Here is a 20,781-nt window from a genome sequence, read left to right as displayed (position 1 = left end):
CATAAACAAGATCACACGTTTCATAAAGACAGTAGAATAATTTTATGATTATAGTAATATTTCATAATATATATATATATATATATATATATATATATATATATATATATATATATATATATATATATATATACATACATACATACATACATACATACATACATACATATCTAAAATTGAAAAATTATTCCCAATTAATTTTACTTTTAAGACTTTCAAGGCATTAGTGTAATCATTTAGTGCATATGGACGTGTTTTGTTGAAGTCCATATGAAAGTGTAATAAAATATCTAAAATTGCAAAGAACTGTTTTGAGATAGATATCGTTTCTGTAGCTTTGATTTTCTTATATGTAAAGCTTAAGAGAGCTTGTGGAGCTATAGTACTGTTATTATACCAGACTAAAAGTTGATGAATTTGATGCAGATTAAAAGAAAGTTGCATGTTTATTCCGTTAGTTTAAAAGACTGCATCAGCTTTACATTTTAATGCAAGAAAATAATTTTTTTTTTCTGTAACATTTTAACTGCATTTTTCTATAGTGGTGTCAGTATAGACACTCTACCCTTGCTATAATTTATTTCTCAAGCTTGAAACATTTTTAGTTTTTATTCCAATGTTTATTTGGAAATGTAACAAGTAAAATTTTTTGTCAATTGAATTGAAGTGAAATGTGTTTGTATAGAACTTATAAGTTCCCTTAAATGGGAAATATTTTTGTAAAAAGTGCAGGTGGTTTTTGGCATTTAAGATACTTCACCAAAACCATTGTGCACGTAGGTATTACTTGAGGGGCTTTGCAGCATTCCTCCGTCCACTAGCTGCACATGCTCAACACCCTTCTACTTTACCTCCGTTCTGGCTTTTTGAGTAAAAACAATCTTGCATATATCTTAAGAATATATTTTTTTTATTTTAATTTTCTCTATCTAACCAATAGATTTTAAGAATTTTGATGCTCTTAAGTACATCAAGTTTATATAAGTCTGATACACTATGTACTTTAAAATTTGAGTCTAGAAGGGGAACAGTTCCATGGTCAGATTGTGAGTACGTACTTACATGTATTAAAATTGCTCCTCAGTAGGTTGTTAATGTGATTGGAAAAGATGGGGAGCCAACTTTATAATCTTAGGTATGGCAACAAAAAGATTTATTTTTCTTAACTTTTAATTTTGTCATTTTATTTTTTAGAAAAAGGAGCCTGAGGTAGGTAACCATAGAGGTCTGCCAAATTCGTAAATTCACATGACAGATCTGTCACTGATGATTTGAAAATTTGGTCATGAACAAGCTGGCTCAAGTACTTAGTTTCTGCTTTCAGTATGCATTTGGATGATGGGCCTTTTAATAATCGTTTGAAAGATGACTTTATGCCTTACAAACAAGCAATTGTCTAGCAGTACTGGACATTTTTACAGTCTTATGCTGAATGCCAAGGGTATTATTTAGGCAGCAATATAAGGTAATGAAGAAAAAGGGGCTCGTAAATGCAATATTCTTATAATGGCTGTGTAGTTTTATAAAGCTGGAGAAAATAAATATAAAGTAGGGTGCAGGAAAATTCAGAATATGGAAGTGATGCAGTTCCAATTATAGTATATCAGTGATGTATAGATAAAACTAGTTGTGATTAAATTTGAAATCATTCATCACAATCTGGGTTTGATATATTCAGATATACAGTATCAATTAAAAAGAGAAGATTTAGATATTTGATATTTTTACTTTTGATATAATTTTGCAGTATATAAACTAAAAAAAATAACTTCCTGACAAACATTTAAACAAAACAAATTGTCTTTTTTTTTTCTTTTTTTTTTGAGAATATTATAAAACCATTATATTATTTGAGAAATATTTATGGTAGTGGTCGTGGTAGGGGGGGGGGGCAATAGCTGTAGTGAACGACACCTCGTAGTAACGGGGGATTTTGAGGAGGGAGAAGTCTAATTGGAAAGGGATCTTTGGTAGTGGTATCACTCACCCCAGTTTTAATACCGACACCCTTTAGGAGTGAGCGAGCTGGATATATTCCTAGCATTCCATGCAACTTTCTTCTCTGGTATATTTAGCAGTATTCATACCTTTGAAATGGTGCTTTAAGGAGCATTTCACGGAGCGACACAGGTTGAGTCCAGAAATAGATATTTCCTTCGTCAAAATCCCTTTTGTCAATTACTAAATTTAAATTGGGGAATCATCCAGTGGGTCATATTCTTACTGTACTCTTATTTACAATTTATTTCTCAAGCTTAGAATATTTCATGTATTTTTATTCAAATTTATCAGCAAATAAGATATCAGATATTGGAACTACTGCAACATGCAAAGTGTAAAATTGTGTGTGGTCATGTATGAAAAGCTTGTAATAATTGCCTTACAAATTAATTGGCAAATATTTTATGAATGCTTACCTCTTAAGTTTATTGCTAATATGCAAAAATATTAGCTGGAATTGGCAGGCTTTACTATTAGATATACTGTATATACGTGATTGGAGCTTTATAGTTAGCTCTTATGGTCTTGGTACAACAAAAACCAAAAGCCTTTAATTATGAACGAATATTGGATATCTGTAAGCCAGATACAATCTCTTGATATTTTCAGTATTGTGCTTCATTTATGTCGGCATTCAAAAGCTTGAAAATTTCTCTGTTAGTTTTTAATTTCTTTCTTGGTGCTAAAAACAATATCAGTCTTAAGATGTATACGATGTATATTTACCCAATCTGATAGGGTGGAAACATTATAAACGGAATTCCTCCAATTTTGGAATAGGCTACTAGAATAATAATCATACTGATTTGTAAACAGAACATTCTTTTGTTGACTGGCATAACCCAATAAAGAAGAGACTCCTTACTTTCCCGTACTCAACGATGAATGTAACATTAATTGCCTAGTATTGTTTTTAAAGAATTTGGTATTTCAACATAAATGCTTATTTCAGAAGTCGCTTGAATTCAAGATGGGTAAAGATGCTGTCTCATAATATCAAGATTCTTACTTTTCTTGAAGCACTGAATAGCTAAAAGTTACCTATGTTTTGTCTCTTTACTTAAATTTCATAAACTAAATTACTCCTGTTGATAATACTGTAATGGCTTGCCTTTGAATATTATGAAGTCTGACTGTTAGTCTTTTAGAATATGGATTTTATCATCAAAAGTATTTAAAATGTAACTAGTGGCAGCAAAAACTATTCTGTTAACATTTTAAACATATCAGAAGGAATGAGTAACTGTTTTATTAATCTAATCTATATGGCAGATGGATTGGTTGGGAATGCATTTCGTTAGTCATTTTAGATTATTGTAGTTATGATTCTGTTGAGTTTAAGATTTTTATGCATTGCATGCCTTGATGAAATCTCAAAGAGCAGCATTTGTTTTTAACCTTTTATGTTTGACCATGATGTGTTTGCATGTCTTTTTAATGTTTTTTACTTTTATTTATAGAAGCAGGAACCACCAGCGGTAGGTAACTTAGGGTAGCAGTCAAGTTCCCAAATTTTCTTCACCTGTAACTTTATTTGATGGTTGAAAGCTTGTCCTTCATAATCTTGATGGCATAATGTGAAAAATTTAGAGCATTTTTATAAAAGGACTTCTTATGTAGTCAGGATACTTGTGTAGCTCTATTTAATTTAAAATATAGAAATACACTGGTTGAAGTATTGATTAATCTGGCTGATTTAAAAATTGTTTTATAAGCTAAGCATCTCAAGGAACACTTTTAACTGTCAACAGTTATCTGAGATGTGTTCCATTAAATAAAGGTTGATTGTTGTGAAAGACAGGAAAGAAATTTGGGAATTTTGATCTGTACAAGCTTTTATTTTGCTTTAGCCATCACATTTTTTAATTGCTCGTAAATATTATTGGGTTCGTTCGCTTACTGAGCGCTGTGGCATGATGCCACCTTAGCAGCACAAGTGCTGTCACTGATATGGTAAAAGCTTTTCCGTATTGTATAACTAACCATTTGCATTATAGAATTAATCCCACAAATGGCAATTTACCTTCAATGTCATTAACTTGAAAGTTGAATGACAAATCAATGTTGCCAAGTAGGAGAGAATATTTTTTTATGAAAAGAAACTAAAATGGTCATGTTAGTGTATAGATTATTTAGGAATTTAGGTTCTGATTTGGATATTCTCTGAAGGGAAAAGTTAGGAAAGAGATGTTTATAAGCTTAATTTAATTTAATAGGGGCATCTTGAACACATAAGGATAATGGTTGAATACTGTAACAGTAAGAATACTGAATATTGCTTATCATTGCACTTTCTCTTAGTTTATAGAGTTTAATTAAAAATATTGATTAGATAAAACCCTGTTATAATAAAAACAGAATTCTTTCATTAGATCAATTAACTGCTTTTCAATGGACTTGTTTTATTGTTGTGTGTAGGGGTTCGGTACCAGGACAAAAAGTTTGATCACCCTTTTTGGTCCAACATTGGAAATTCTACGTCCTATATAAATGTGTATACTGTATACAGGTATTAAAGGAAATGCATGGTATTTTGGTAATAGAAGCATTTCTGCTTCGGTTGTCAACTTTTAATTAAGCATTGAAAGGTATTATTCTGCTTAGTGACCATATTAAAAAGAAACTTATCACAATTGTAGGTCTGTAGTACTGTATACTACAGATTTCTTGATTATCTAGACAAATATGTAAGGTTTTTAGAACTGTTGTGAATAAAAGATAAGGCCTTTAATTGAACAAAAACATTGATTATTGAAAATTAGGAAAGTAAAATCAGACCTTTAAAGTATAATAGTTCATCCTTTTTCATCTTTAATGTTTTAATAGTTGATTCTTAAGAAATGTTTTCTTCCTAATTAGGAAAGTGAAATCAGACCTTTAAAGTATAATAGTTCATCCTTTTTCATCTTTAATGTTTTAATAGTTGATTCTTAAGCCATGTTTTCTTCCTTCTAAATAAAAATCTACATACCTAAAAAGTTGTAAAATGTAGGTAGAATTGTGATACAGTACCATGCACTGACAGTCTTTCTTTTTTAATATGGTCATTCAATGAGTATAGTAGTTAGCTCGAGTATTATTTGCTAAGTATACCAATATGCTTAGCAAATTTGTCTTTCAGCTATGCGTCAATTTTTTAACTGAAATCAAGTATGTTATTGTGTTTTTTGTGAAGGACATTAATGTATTTTTTGTGGATTAACACTTTCAGATCTGTAAGCACTTGAATATTTTATCCCTGCCTTTTTTTCTTCTTTTTTTTTGGCAAATGCTTTGTAAATGTTTGAATGGAAGATTCTAGTATTCTGCATTATGCAAAATATTAAAATGTTTCAGACTGTATTGTTAAAGTTTAATACATACAGGTAGTGAGTAAGCATTATAAGTTAATAATTTTCAGTGTTATTTCAGTACTTATACAGTGCTGTGTCTATTAGTAAATTTTATTTTGAGTGCTAAACTCATCAGTGCTTTGTATGTTAAGTAAATGTTAGACATTTTATTTATTATAGTGAAGAGGTCTTCAACATTGTTCTGAATCATTTCAGGATCCAGCAACAGCGGAAATCAAGCCTGGTAGGGAGACCACCATAGAAATAGTCAAAGAGAAGATGGGATTAGGTCTTTCCATTGTCGGTGGTTCTGACACACTACTGGTGAGTAAATCTATTCGTTACTTTAACCAATTTGGTAAATATTAAGAGCCTTATCAATGTTGTTTCATTACAGTGATAACTTTAAAATATTTCAGTACTGTAATCATTACAAGAATACGGTATTGTAGTCAAACATTGGATAGAATGGGCTGTGTATAGTAATACAGAAGTTTTGAGACTATATGCCTTATGAGAGTTCTCTTATAATGTTTATACTGATTTAAGTTAAGAATATCAACACTTCTTTAAATAAAAACAAATATTGATTGCACCAGAAAAAGGATAAATTAACTTCATATTCAAGACATTGAAGGTTTATGCAAGACATTTTCTTATGATGATTGATTTTAGAAGGGGACAAGATTGAAAATATAGTGAAGCATTCTGAAACCATGTCATAATACAGGCCACCTCAAGGCGAAAGATATCTCCAAACGCAATAGGCCCTTCGTTAATCTCTGAATTGAAGGCACTGTTCATTATGTTATTAACTGTACAGTAGTAAGTTTATGTTAGTGAAACCTTGCCATTGATAGAAATAAAAAATCAGGGCATCTTAAATTTATGAGATTGAAAAAATATTTTCTTGAAAGACTAAAATTTTTAATCTATAGATATTAAAACAATTATTTGTACTATAAAGTGGATGATGACTATATAGTTTTTTATTGACTACATTTTATGCAGTATATTCTTTACAGTTTTAATAAGACTATTTGTTGATAGCTGGTGTTTTTAATTATGTAGGTGTCATAATTCTGTTGAAACAGATTTTAAGAAGTTACTAGAAAACTTGGTGCTGTATTGGTATGCGGTCTCATTTATGGCGTGATCTCGGAAATTGTCCTCTTGCTTTGGTATGTGATCTCAATATTTTTAAAGGGTAATAAAAAACAAAGAAACAAGAATAATAGAAAACCTGATGGTTCTTGCTTCACTGTGCGCTCACTTCGCTCGTGAAATAATAAAAACATCAAGCTCCGTATGTGCTGGCAAGCGGTAATGTTGAGCTGCTCATGCTAACATCCATGATTGATTATTATTTCTTAGATAATTATTCATGGTATATATTGTTTTTTAGAAAATCTAATGGTTCTTGCTTCGCCGTGAAGTGACGTGAGATCGCTACTATCAGGGGAGATAGCATGCCAAAGTAAAAGAATGAGTTTGAGATCGCATACCAAAATAGCACCGAAAACTTGATGAGTAATTGTTCGGGCGCAAATACAAACCCTCTGCCATTTATAGGGGTATTACTTTTGGCGTAGCTGAAAGACGAACCATGATAGTTTTTAGTGCGGGATAACTACACCATCCACTAGTTAGCGGGTGGGGGTGGGGTAGACTGGCTACCCTGCTCGCTTACACTTCTCGGCTGAGTAACAACTTTACTTTATGGCTCGGTAGAGGACGGACATGCTACCTTTCTTCTCTCCCCGCAAAGACTTGCCTTGATTGTTATTCTGTTTAGTTTATTCTTTTTGTTTGTGTGTTTTTGTATTATATATATATATATACATATATATATATATATATATATATATATATATATATATATATATATATATATATATATATATATATATATATATGTATATATATATATATATATATATATATATATATATATATATATATATATATATATATATATATATATAAAATGTATGTATATATATATATATATATATATATATATATATATATATATATATATATATATATATATATATATATATATATATATATATATATATATATATATATATATATATATATATATATATATATATCTCGTTTTACATGATAGGCTTCTGAGACTTTTTATTCTACCCTTACAGCGTTATTGTCTCAAGCATTTAGTCCCAAAGGAGCAGTGTTAGCTTATGTTTTCGAACGATAGCAACATCGTGGGCATCTTTTCATTACGTTTACAAACATTACAAACCCCCGCCCACAGGGAACCAGACAATTTTGTCTGTGTATGAATGCTGGCTAGCCCCTCCCACAAATAGGAGACGCAAACCAAAGGAGAAATGATCGCTTCTATAACTGTATATTTTCTTTGAGGACATATGCGCTCATTCAAAAAAATACTACAGCAAGTCGATGATCAAAAATTCCTTGGGCAATAATGTTGTGATTCGTCGCACATACATTACTCCCGCAACCGGATTCGTTGCAAATTTTTTCCCAGAGGCAGGGATTATGCATGCTCTAATGCAGATGGGCAAGTCCATATGCGTGCAAGTGATCTTTCTGCCAATAAGGGCTATAATACATCTTGCAATTAGAACTCCATTATTGAAACCAGGTTATTCAGTACATTACTAGGCTACTTTCCTGTAACCAGACATACGGCATTTACGTTCTACCTTCTTATAGACACTTCCTTCCTTTCTTCCCTATTGGAAGTCTTAGTCTCTTACAAAGACTTTGACCGGAAACTTCTCATAAGCATATCTGTTCCCTAGTAGGAAACATTCAATACTTATGCAAGTTTACCGATCGGAGATGGAGAAATACGAACGTTTTTGCCCTAAGAAGGAGGAATCTCCATTACAAACGTTTTCAATGTTCTCCAACCGAGTTGCGGATACGAAATGTATGCTTGTCCTGCTCACAGTTCTGTGTTACTACTCCGTAGATAGACTTAAGCTTATTACCTGTCCAACAACAGGTTGAAAATACGTCTCAATCTCTTCTTTGGGAATCGTTGGATGCGTTTGGTAGTTACCAACTGGTCTCTTGTCCCGAAGGTGATCTCTATGGAGATTCGCTTCTATAACATAAGCTGTACTGGCTACCTGGTTTACCGTTTTGTATCATTCATACTCAGCCAACCCCCACTAGATTGGTGGCAGTTGGAGGGAAGACAGGATCCTCCCCTTCATTGCAGGAATGTGCAAGTAGTTGCACGTCTTGACATCTCGAGATGTTTTTCTTGCTATGCAATCTCCCCCTCCCGTCTGGACACATCGCGGATGGTGGGTGGCAGACGAGAGCTTCCGCAAAGAGGCCAATCTTCTCGTCTCCCCTCTGGAACTGATGCTCTCTTCGGATGCATGAAAAGAAGGGGGGCCGGCATATGCCACACCATTCCATCTTCGTCCGTTGGCCCGAATAGAAAGGTACCAGCATTTATCTCTCTTAGAAAACCATCTAATAGTAGAAAGCCTCAGATGGACAGAGGTCAGCTAGGTATCCCCATCCGCTCACGTCATTTCTGGTAACAGGAATGTGCTTGCAGATAATCTAAGCAGGACCACTCAGATAGGGGGCTCCTAGTGTCTGAATCATCTTGTAGCCAACAGTCTTAACTTTGTGGGGTTCTCCGATTGTGGTCCTGCTTGCTATGGCCCTGAACTTCAGGCTCCCGCTCAACCGTTCCCCAGTCCCAGAACACCAGGCTCTCGAACAAGATGTATTCCAAGATCGGTGGGACAGCTTAGAGTTGTACGCTTTTTCCCACGTTCGGTCTGGTGAGAAAGTCCTCAGCCAAGTCAGGATAAGCAAGAACTTATCAATGACTCCAATAGCTTCATTATGGCATCACTCATAATGGTTCCCAGACATTCTGCAGCTCCCGACGGAGTTCCGAGGAAGCTTCCTCCACAACACGATCTTTTAAGCAGCCACATACTAACACTTTCCAAAGCCTTAGATTCGCTTCGACTTCACACCTGGAAACGGTCCTACACCTCCTCTCTCACAGAGGCCTTTCGCAACGAGTTGCGGAAAAGATATCTAGACACCTCAGACGCTTTTCAGAGTCGGTCTTCCAGGCAAAGTGTTCGGTTCTTTATGACTGATGTCGTGGAAAGGGGATCTCTCCCCTCGATGCCTTTACTCATACTAAGTTTGAGATAGCTTGTCCCCCGTCGGATCTCAACCTCCTCCTGGGAACGTAGTTCTGGTCCTTCAGTCTCTGAAGGACCCTCTCTACAAACCCTCATGCCGGGCAACAAAATGCTTCCTTACATGGAAGACGGCTTTTCTACTCACTTTGGCATCGGCCAAGAGAGTTAGTGAGTTGTATGATCCATCTTCTGACATCTCCTACTCTAGGAGATAGGGAGAAGTAATTCTCAGCGGCATCCCTGAGTTGATTGCCAAGACTCAAAATGCGAGTGTGCTGTACCCTAGGTGCGGCCCATTCCTGATAGAGAGTCTTCGTTCGGTAACTGAGGACCTAATTCAACTGAGAAGTCTGTGGTGTTACCTTAAGAGAACAACACCAGCTTGCCCCGTGTGTCGGTACTGTTGACCACCACGGAGAAGGTCAAGAGGAGGGTCACAAGGATTTCCTTTCCCTCCTGGATCGGAAGGCTATTGTGTTTGCTTTCAATCCAGACCCTCCTACATCCTAGGACCCAGAGCTCATAACTTCAGTGGTGTTGCTACGTCCCTGGCGTTCAAGAAAATACTCTGTGGCGCAGGTACTGTAAGCGGGCATGTGGAAGCGTTCGTCGACCTTCACTGCCCACTACCTGCAAAGATGTAACCCACGGGAACATGGAGACATTTTCCATTGGTCCTGTGGTGGTCGCACAACAAATGGTTTAAACCCCTCAGGCTCCTTGATAGACAAGTAGCAGAGGGTTGAGGGCTGAGGTTACCCGGGTTAGTCTGGGTTGAATGAGTAAGAATGACTGGTTCCTTTCTTTCTTTCACCTTCTTCCCTCTGGGGGAAACAGCTCCGCAAGCCTCAGCACTGCTGACCTCACCTCGCTGCGGGTAAGACTCATTTCCCATCTGCCGCCTAAGTATAGAATAATACTTTGTTATGTCCTCAATACCTTGTTGAGGGAGGGTATTGGGTAAGTCTTGAGAACAATAGGTTTTGTACTAGAGTTCCTATGTTAAAGACAAGCCACACTGATACTTAGTTTCACTCACACATAAGCTTTTGTAGGCCGCTGTCAGTGCATTACCTCATATCGGCACTTGATTTTAGCGAGGGAGGGTTCCTTCTACTATCGATCACAGATTGAAATAGAGAGGAACCCCGGGTCATGACCAAGGCCAGTTGGTGAGGACTTCCTCCCTTCTAAGAGTAAGTCACCCCTATAAATAGCGGAGGGTTTGTGCCGGAACCAATAACAAATTTGGATGTAATTTGTATTTTTCCCAGCATATAAACCTGAAGCTATTTATACAAATTTGCCCGCAACCCTGCCCCCGAGAAGTCCTGCCATAAAGCAAAGTGGTTACTCAGCAGAGAGGTGTGAGTGAGCGGGGTAGCCAGTCTACCCCACCCCCACCCGCTAACTAGCGGATGGGGTAGTTGTCCCTCACTAAAAATTATCATGGCTTGTCTTTCAGCTATGCCAAAAGTATGCTAGGAAAAATACAAATTACTTCCAAATTTGTTATATTTAATCATGTAACCTTAAAAATATCCTTACCCTTATCCACAACTGTAATAATGCTGTATATAATTTTCAGTCAGCTTATACATTGGTCTATTATTTTGACTTATTAACATTAGTGGAACATTATGGTACTGATTAGTTCCACTGCAGTTGGAACTCCAACCGTTAAACACTATTAATTGAAATACAGCATTAGTTTTTCACTGCACAAAGAAAAGTAAAAACACTTTAATGAATAATGATTATGCACTGATAGTAACCTCTTTTTCTCACTTCTTTTCACTTTCATGCAATCATCAAATATAGAGGGTAAGTAGTTTCATTTTGCTCTGAAATGTGTCTGGCTTCTGTCTGTGAATAATTTGTTGCATATTTTTGTATGTTCCTTTTGTTTTTGTTTTTTGGGGCAATTCTGTGCTAAGTCATAATGTTAGTTAATTACTGATTTCCATGTCTTTTTTTTTCACTGGGAATCAATATTTATTTTGAGATGTCAAGCAAAATACCACTCCTTAACAATAATTTTATGCTTATTAGTAAATGAAAAAAAAAAAAAAATCACAGGTTGAATTTAAAACTGCCTTAGATGTACAGTATTTTATTTCTGTAGGAATTAGTAACTTTTTCCTAAGCAAATACTCATTATAGCCTCATGAATATTTTATATAAGTAGAATAAATAGTTCATTGATGCCTGTTAATTGGCATACCATGAAATATCAAATCTGTATAAAAATCAGCCCACTCGTCAATCTGAACGATACTTGTACTTTTGAATGCTCTTTTTTACTGAACATTTAAACTTTTCTAGAAAACAGTAATATTTTTAGTAATGATTCAAATAAAATTGATTTAAAAACAACTTTGTATTCTCATGATATTGAAAATTATATATTCCTTTTACTCGATTGGATCAAGGATAAAATCTTAAATACACTCACTCCTCACTATCTTGTTTAACATTCTACAATCACAACCATATTAAATCGCTTACTTTTATAACTCCCCAGCTCTGAGATGTCTCATAGGTTCAGTGAGGGGAATTTACCTTTCTAATGGTACCTCCCTGCATGGTTGTTGTAATAGAAATATTTGCATAGCACGCTGACCCAGCTGTAAAACTTTACCAGAATTCAGAAGGAAGTAGGAACAAGAGGGAGGAATAAACCTGCCCCTTTACTGAAACAAAATCCACAGCCTAGCATGCATGTCTTACTTCATGTCCTTGATACCATTAAATACCAAGTGGTGTTGAGACTGACTTTGACTCCATTGATGATGAAATAGATAAAGTATTGTGTGCTAAAGTACTCGCAAACATGTGATCTTGGCTGGCATTGTAGGCTGCTCAAATTATTTACTTTCCACATCCTGTCTAATTATACTGAAAGAACATATGCAGGGAGCAAAATGAGTAGATGTAATATGCAAGGTTTTATCATTTTATTTTATTATGTTGTTGAATATACTATTTTTTCATCTTTGCTTATTGCTTGTTTGCTTTGCAAAGTTGAAGATAATAGTTATAAAGGCATATGAACCACACTGGATTTTAGGGGCTCTTACAGAAGCAAAATTACTTTTGTCTGTACTTGAGTCTGTGTAACAGACAGTAATTGTATCAAAGCATTATGGTTAGGGGATTAAGATTTTAAGGATGATCATTGTTTCAGGTTCTTTACCTTTTATACATTTATATAATGTTTTACGATATAGGGATGAAAATCATGTTAACTTGAAAATATCCATAAGTAATTCTGACTGCTAACATTAGTACAGGTAGAGAAGAATCTTTTGTCTTTTTACTACATTAGGCTCTAAGTTCTGTACATTTTTTTTTTTTTACTGAAGGGGCAATATTCTGCCTGATATTTATTAAATTTTATTATGGACACACACACACACACTCTCTCTCTCTCTCTCTCTCTCTCTCTCTCTCTCTCTCTCTCTCTCTCTCTCTCCTCTCTCTCTCTCTCTCTCTCTCTCTCTCATGAAAGACAAAGCAATACTACATGCTGTTCTGTATTTGCTTCTAGGCTTTGTTGAATTAGTGTCTTGTCATTTTATATAATTCATATCCATTCAGTTGTCTTGATGATTAAGACTTGTTTTCTGTCATTTTAGAATATAAAATTTTTTGTGAAACAATATTATTTACAAGGTTTCTATCTCTTAGTAATTTCCAATTGCTCTTTCGCAAAACTCCAGTTTTAATAAGATCAAAGACCATTCAAAATTCATGCAAATCCATTTTAAAGTGCTGTGCATTACCCTTTTGATAATGAGGCAGTTTGCAATTACAGAATAATTTTTGGCAAAAACAGTAACCAAGCACCACATGTACTAGATGTATTCCGAGAGTGTTTTTTGGAACCTGCAAAGTTAGCTAGTCTATCATTATGGTTAGACAACTTGCAAGTCACCCTTAACTCCCAGTCCTGCACTTTTCATCAGCTGATCCTGCTTTTGCTAGCTATCTATGCTATGAACGTAACAGGAATTCTTGTACTTAAATATCAATTGGAATATGTATTCTATAATGTAATTAGTAATATTTTTCACATTTTACTGACCTACAATTTCAAGTTGTTCTTTCAAGTTTTCAGTCAGATGTTCATCATAACTCTAGCTAGTGTCTACATGACCAATTGTTCTAAACAATAGCCATATCAACAATTCCAACATCTGCGTCTCCTTGAAATATAAAATGCTTTAATATGTGGTTAATTTGCAATGCATTTTAACTTTTAACATCCAAAACTTTAAAATAAAAAAGAATTCCTTGCATTATAAAGCATTTTTTATGCAAAGGTTGGCAAGCTAGAATATGAAGTTTTCATAATTGCTCTATTAAACTAACAAATGTTATCAATAAAGTATAAAAAAATAGAGTTGATGGGAGAAGTACAAGAGGAAGGCCAAGGTTTGGGTGGATGGATGGTGTGAAGAAAGCTCTGGGTGATAGGAGGATAGATGTGAGAGAGGCAAGAGAGCGTGCTAGAAATAGGAATGAATGGCGAGCGATTGTGACGCAGTTCCGGTAGGCCCTGCTGCTTCCTCCGGTGCCTTAGATGACCGCGGAGGTAGCAGCAGTAGGGGACTCAGCAGTATGAAGCTTCATCTGTGGTGGAAATGTGGGAGGTTGGGCTGTGGCACCCTAGCAGTACCAGCTGAACTCGGCTGAGTCCCTGGTTAGGCTGGAGGAACATAGAGAGTAGAGGTCCCCTTTTTTGTTTGTTCTTGTTGATGTCGGCTACCCCCCAAAATTGGGGGAAGTGCCTTTGGTATATGTATGTATGTATGTATGTATAAAAAAATAGGATTAATTTATGTAGTTGTCAGGGTAAAGGAAAATGTTGAATCCCAATTAAAGAAAAAACATTAATTTTTTTAATTTTTAAATAATAGATTGCAAAGAGTAGTAGTTAATGTGCACCACAGTGAGTGTAGGAATATCATAGTGCTCTCTTTGCTGCTTTCTTGGCCCGTTGCTTTTCATACTATATACACGTGGTTTTTGGCTTGGAAACCAAGCTCATTACATATGCAGAGGATGTTGCGCTCTTTGCCTCAATTCCATCTCCTAAATGTAGATATGTGGTTGCTAAATCCCTTAATAGAGATCTTGCTAAGATTAGTTCATGGTGCCAATTATGAGGCATGAAGCTGAACCCTAACAAAACAAAACTGAAAGTATGATTATAAGTGGGATGAGGACAGTGGTTGTTCAACATCCAGATCCCTACATTGATATTGTTATTTTAACTATATACAGTTCTTTTAAGGTTTTAGGTGTGATAATTATTGCAAAAGTATATCTGAAAAATACATTTGGTATATTTCTTTAATTGCACAAAAAATTGGCGTATTGAGAAAGTCTTTTAAGATTTTTGGTGATCAATCTATTCTGAAGAAATTTTCTAATTCTTTCATTCTGCCTATTTCTGAACATAATTCTCTCTGGTCTTCAGCTGCTGAATCTCATCTTAATTTGTTGGACAAAAACTTGTGGTATATTAAATTTCTTGTTCCTGATCTAAATGTTAATCTCTGATGTCATCATTCAGTTCCTTCTTTATGCATGTTGCATAAGATTTTTCATATTTCTGACCATGCTTTGCATTCAGATCTCGCTAGACTCTACTATCCTGTACGTAATATTAAGTATGCAATTAAGTCTAACAGTCTTGCCTTCTCCATCATTAGGTACAATACTACACAATATTCTATAAGTTTTATTCCAGCTGAGACCGTATTGTGGAATGATCTTCCTAATCAGGCAGTTAAATCCATAGAACATCAGATGTTCAAACTTGCAGCAATTATGTATATGTTAAGCAGGCTGACAAGTCTCTTTTCATAGTTCATATATGATATCTTTATTATAATGTTTTTATTGATCTATTTTATATTAATTATTTGTTGCTATATTGGTTATTTATTTCCTTTCCTCACAGGGCTATTTTTTCCTGTTGGATTCCTTAGTCTTATAACCACCTGCTTTTCAAGCAAGGGATGTAGCTTGGCTAGTTATAATAATAATGATTGCTTAAACAACCAATTGCCCATTGTTTTTTCAAACTATGGTTGAAATTTGATGGATTCCTTCTCGTATACTTACACTCATTAAGGGAAATTAATGCTGTACTACAAAATTATTCGTTTCTTTAAACTCCTTGTTCGTGAGTGGTATCTTTGTGGACTCATCTCATTTTTGTTGGTTATTTTTTATTTTGTGGAGCTCATAAACTTATATTATTCAAGTTAAGCTGAAATATGGAAGCTTTAAAATTATTTTAATTTTTGTGTGTATGTGTGTGTGCTTTGCTTCTGCTTGTTAGCTCATTCTTGCTTATTCTCAGTGAGATTGCATCAGCTAGTCATTCTCTCATTTTTTCAATCCACATAAGAGACATCAATTCAACTTTATATTTGAAAATACATTAACAATTATTGACATTTATGAACAAGTATTTTTACTCTGAAAAGATTAGATGTTCTATTTTTAAAACAAAACAAACCTTATGGTAAAAATTATCCTACAATCAAGTTGTACAAACTACAGTCAGAATATATTTAGATTATTGCATAACATCCAGATTCATAGACTTGCTATTTTCAAAATGTAGATAAAAATTTAATCGTTCAGAAATTTTTTTCTGAAGCTGTACACATACTGTACTGTGAACAACATGTGATTATTTAATATCTGATTCTTGTTACTGAACCACGTAATGCTTTTGTTAATACTTACCTGTATGTCATAACACACTCAAAGAACTAAAAAATTATAGAAAAACCTTGTGAAAGTGTCAAAAGATTTTATTGTCAACAATTTTGTGAAATTTCCATGTATTAGCAATCCAACCAGTAGTTGTTATTCTCAGTAGGTAAATATTACACACACACATCTCTGGAGATGATGCAATTGGTGATTTTACTCATTTGTTAGCATTCAATGTTGTTCTGTTTTTGTGATTGAATTTTGGGGAGATTATAGCATTCTTTACTGGTGTAAGTTAGCCAACAACATATGAAAATGCAGGTGAAATTGATCCTCGGCTTATAGGAACCAAAAATAAACTTTATTGTTTATGTAGTAACATGTTTTGATGTTAAATTTATATATTATGACTTCAGGCAATAAAATAGTTAAAAGTATTCAATGAAAATACTATAGAACTAAACTGCAGTAGATTGGGTGCTTGTAAACAAAGATTAAATTTTATTAATCAAACCTAATCTTTGGGGGTATCATGTCATACTAAATATTTTTGTGTTTTTTAATAGGTTCAAATGCTGTAGTAAGATTATATTAAGTTTCAATGTGTATATTTGAAACTAGCTGTGGTTATTCAAGTAATTTTTTAATTAACTAGTGAGTTTTATAATGTGTATTCCTCTTCATTTTCAGGGTGCTATTATTATTCACGAAGTGTATCCTGACGGTGCCGCGGCAAAGGATGGAAGACTTAAGCCAGGGGACCAGATTTTGAATGTTAATAATGAGAACTTCAGAGAAATCACTCACCAAAAGGCTCTAAGTGTTTTACGACAGACTCCTTCAAAGGTACGAGAATCCTGACATTTGATTGTAATTTTCTTTATTAAAAGGTCAATAATAATTTGTTGAAGGCAATACATATTTTGCCAATTTCATTTTCAGATTCACATGAATGCTAATTTTGTCATCAATAATTGTCAGGTTGAAATTTTTTTAGGACTTACTGCAACTAAGCTATAATCTGCATTAGTTTTAAATTCAAGTCTTTATTTATGAATTGTTGGAAGTAATTGACCATCACCCTAAAAGGTTTTATAGTGATCATGAGAGAATTTGAAAAAAACTGCCACATAAATGCACACTTGCAAAGGTAGTCATCTTAATAGTATTGTAATTTAAAATTGCATATTATTGATGATGATAATGCAGCTACTTCTTGTTAATCATATGCCTTTTTTTTCCTTTCCTTTATATTTACCTTACTCTGAAAGGCTGGAGAAAAGGTAACTTCATAAGGGTGCTTACACCATAGTGAAGTGAAGTACTGTATGCATTTTCTCTTGTACAGTATATCAGTAATCCTGTACTTTAGAAATATATATGTATTATTCCAGAGAAATTAATTATGTATTCGTTAGTATGAAATTTACGCTTTACTAAAAAAATATGTATTGATATAGTTTGGATTGGAGTTATGAAAATTCTTCATGTATGTAGTTCATTTGAAGCCAAGAATACAACAGCTGTGTGAATCCCTGTAGTATTTCAGAAATAGATTAAATTTAATAAAAGTATCTGAATAATATTAAGTGGTTCTTTAAGCTTTCATATTTATGCTGGTAAAACCTAATTATTTCCATTGCTTAATTACCATCATTAGTTAATTAAGATTTTTCGTTTAAGAATGAAAACCTGAGTAATTTATATTTAGTTCAAGATAGTTGTAGCATTGAAATTTTCCATCTGTAAGAATGGCAAAACTTGTATGGTATGATTCCTTGTATTCTGTAGTAAGTTAAGGTATTGTAGTGAGGATTGGATGCTCTAAGCAGCAATAATTATCAAGAGGTATTTTATGCCTATTAATATTTTAACATCGCTAAAATTTAAAATGTTAGAGCTATGGTATTATTTTTTTTATACACGTTTATATATTTTCATTTTAGGTTATTTGGAAATTTGATAATTAACCAAATCCTATAAATGCTTTGCAGGTTTTTGTAGTCTTTATCTTTAGAACAAAACTAAAACTCTTGGAGTGCACTCTAATCTCAAAAGTTTTTCTTAATGATCAGTTTTTTCTTCCCTATTTGATTGACCAAAAATGTAATCTTCTGACATCATATATTTCTCCTTTTGCAAAATGTACTCTATGATTATAAATATTTCTTCATTACAGTAATGAATTATTTTCAAGAGCAAATTGCAATTTCAATTTCTTTATAGTCCAACAAAATATTTTTGGCTAAAATATTTTGTACATGAGGTAAATAGGGTATTTTCTCTTGATAAAATTTTATTCTATTAAGTTTTACTCTTTATTTCTGTAATCTCGAAGTTATAGTGTTCAAGGTATTCCCTATCTTCCTATCTTGCTTGTAGCTAGTTCTTGCGATTTACTTAGAACAGTATTGAGTAATATTTTTACAGTTTTGTACACACTTATATTCTGTGATAATGATTGGAAATCCAAATTTTTCCCAAGATTCATAGTTTGCCAAGAAAAATTCCTTTCCGATGAGATACTCCTTATTGCTTCAGGTAAAGATGGTGGTTTATCGAGAGGAAGGAACACAAAAGGAGGAAGATCTCTATGATGTGATCACCGTCCAGCTTACGAAAAAATCTGGTAAAGGTCTTGGTCTATCAATTGTTGGCAGGAAGAACGGACCAGGTGTTTTCATATCCGATGTGGTGAGTTATTTGATTTATTTACAATGTTAAATAAGCTTGAAGAGTAGTTGTTTCATGTCAGTTAAAATATTTTATTACATTATATTAATAGCAATATTTTCCACAAAAACATGTTGTTGATGGGTCGACCTTTTTAGAGTACTGTATTTGCTTCCTTGGGGAAAGGGAAGCATTAAGCAAGATTGAACAGTCTGTTACGGGGACCGTCCACTATTGTGTTGACATAACTTGAAAAAATTGAAAATCGTTGTATTGTTTCTATGTATGCAGAACATATCGTATATGCTCTCCAGAAGTTTCAGCCCTTACTTTTAGAAATAATGAAGATACAGCGGTCTTTAAATGATGACATCCTCACTGCGTCGTCTGCATGACTGACTGAGTTTGACGGAATCGTCATTGTGTTTATTTTTGCATATATATAGCGATTTTTTCCACTCATTTCAAATTCTCGTGTGTCTGGCAGAGATGGAAGGCTTTGGTAGAGGGTAGACAAATGCAAACTATGATATACAAAAAGAACAGCCAGAGTTTCCAAAGACATATAGGAGCTATGTTGCTCGTGTGTTTGTTTACTTGCAGTTTGTATGTACAGTGTGTATTCACAACATCCTCATGAACTTTATAGCAAGGCCAATGTTACCCAAGGTCACAGAAAGAACAAGAAGTAGGCAGAGAGCAACAAAAGAGAACCAAAAGAGAGGGAAGCATAACAAATGAGTACAAACCTGGAACATTCTAACTAAAACTCTGGGAACAATGAGAGGCCGCTGGCAACTCGTGACACCCTTACACTAAGTGTATTAGTAAACTTAGGGTTTAAATACCTGGTTTAGGGAGCCTTCGTGTAGGAATAAACAATGAAAGTACAAAGTAATGTTATCTTGATTTTTTAAGAAAAAAAGCGAAAATTTATAGCAAATCTTTCGGAACTCATAACTCAAAATCCTACTTATTTACACTTAGGTATATTTTTCCCACTTATTTATTGTTCGATTTTAGAGAAAGATGATTTTGATTAGAGGAATAAAAAAAAACCCTCAATTTTGTGTAACAGAATGCTGAGTTTCCATTTTCTCGTTCATGATTATTTTACGTCTAGACGAAGAAAAGCAAGATAAAAATTCATTAAAAAAAAAAAATAGAAAATGTCACACAGAATTATTCGATTAATAAAGTTTTGATGGTATGATTTTCAATACAATTAGGGGAGAATTGTATTGAAAATCATACCAAATTTTTTTTTTGAATCACGATTTTTGCTAATCAAAAAGTTTTTGGTCAAATGACTTGAAATTTTTATATAATGAAGGTATTATATATGTCTAAAATATACAGTATATAGAAATTGTGTATTTTGAATCATTAGAAAAAAATGCAGGTCATAGCGGGCAGTCCCCTTAAGAAGTCTGGCATCCTAATTATAATTATCACGTGACACAAACTTTCCATGTTGTTTCTGCTTAGTAATTACCCTTGATATTTCAATAATTAAAAGATATGAAATCTCTCTCTCTGGTTAATTTTGTGTAGTTTCCGGTGCCAAACATTCAAAGTTAAACAATGTATGTAATTTAAATCCATAAGTATCAAATATACAGAAAAAATCAATCTATTGTTTCTCCCTATATTACAGGTGCCAGGTGGAGTAGCTGAAAGTGATGGCCGCCTTATGCAAGGTGACCAGATTCTGGAAGTCAACGACAAAGATTTGAAAAATGCCACGCAAGAACAGGCAGCAGCCATATTAAAATGTGCTCCTGGTTCAGTTTCAATGAAACTAGGAAGACTTAAAGCAGGCAAAAAGGCCAATGCCAATAATAATGCGTAAG

At 33.9% G+C, this 20,781-nt stretch overlaps 1 protein-coding gene across 6 annotated transcripts in view; it reads left to right on the top strand.

The window, feature by feature from the left end:
* The window catches only part of LOC137658871 (multiple PDZ domain protein-like), a 45,653-nt gene that overhangs the window by 12,962 nt on the left and 11,910 nt on the right, over window positions 1–20,781 (top strand). For 3 of the 6 annotated variants that reach the window (XM_068393995.1, XM_068393994.1, XM_068393993.1), the window contains exons 5-10: window positions 3,462–3,479; window positions 5,550–5,657; window positions 16,946–17,101; window positions 17,527–17,538; window positions 18,797–18,949; window positions 20,586–20,776. In XM_068393995.1, coding sequence (XP_068250096.1) covers window positions 3,462–3,479; window positions 5,550–5,657; window positions 16,946–17,101; window positions 17,527–17,538; window positions 18,797–18,949; window positions 20,586–20,776 — 638 coding nt within the window. The remainder of the gene's footprint in view (window positions 1–3,461; window positions 3,480–5,549; window positions 5,658–16,945; window positions 17,102–17,526; window positions 17,539–18,796; window positions 18,950–20,585; window positions 20,777–20,781) is intronic. The other 3 variants (XM_068393992.1, XM_068393996.1, XM_068393997.1) reach the window with 3 other exon arrangements.

Source organism: Palaemon carinicauda, chromosome 19, assembly GCF_036898095.1.
Source record: "Palaemon carinicauda isolate YSFRI2023 chromosome 19, ASM3689809v2, whole genome shotgun sequence".
NCBI lineage: Eukaryota > Metazoa > Arthropoda > Malacostraca > Decapoda > Palaemonidae > Palaemon > Palaemon carinicauda.
The sequence above is the reverse complement of the archived record's forward strand: the minus strand, read 5'-3'. Positions and strand labels throughout refer to the sequence as shown.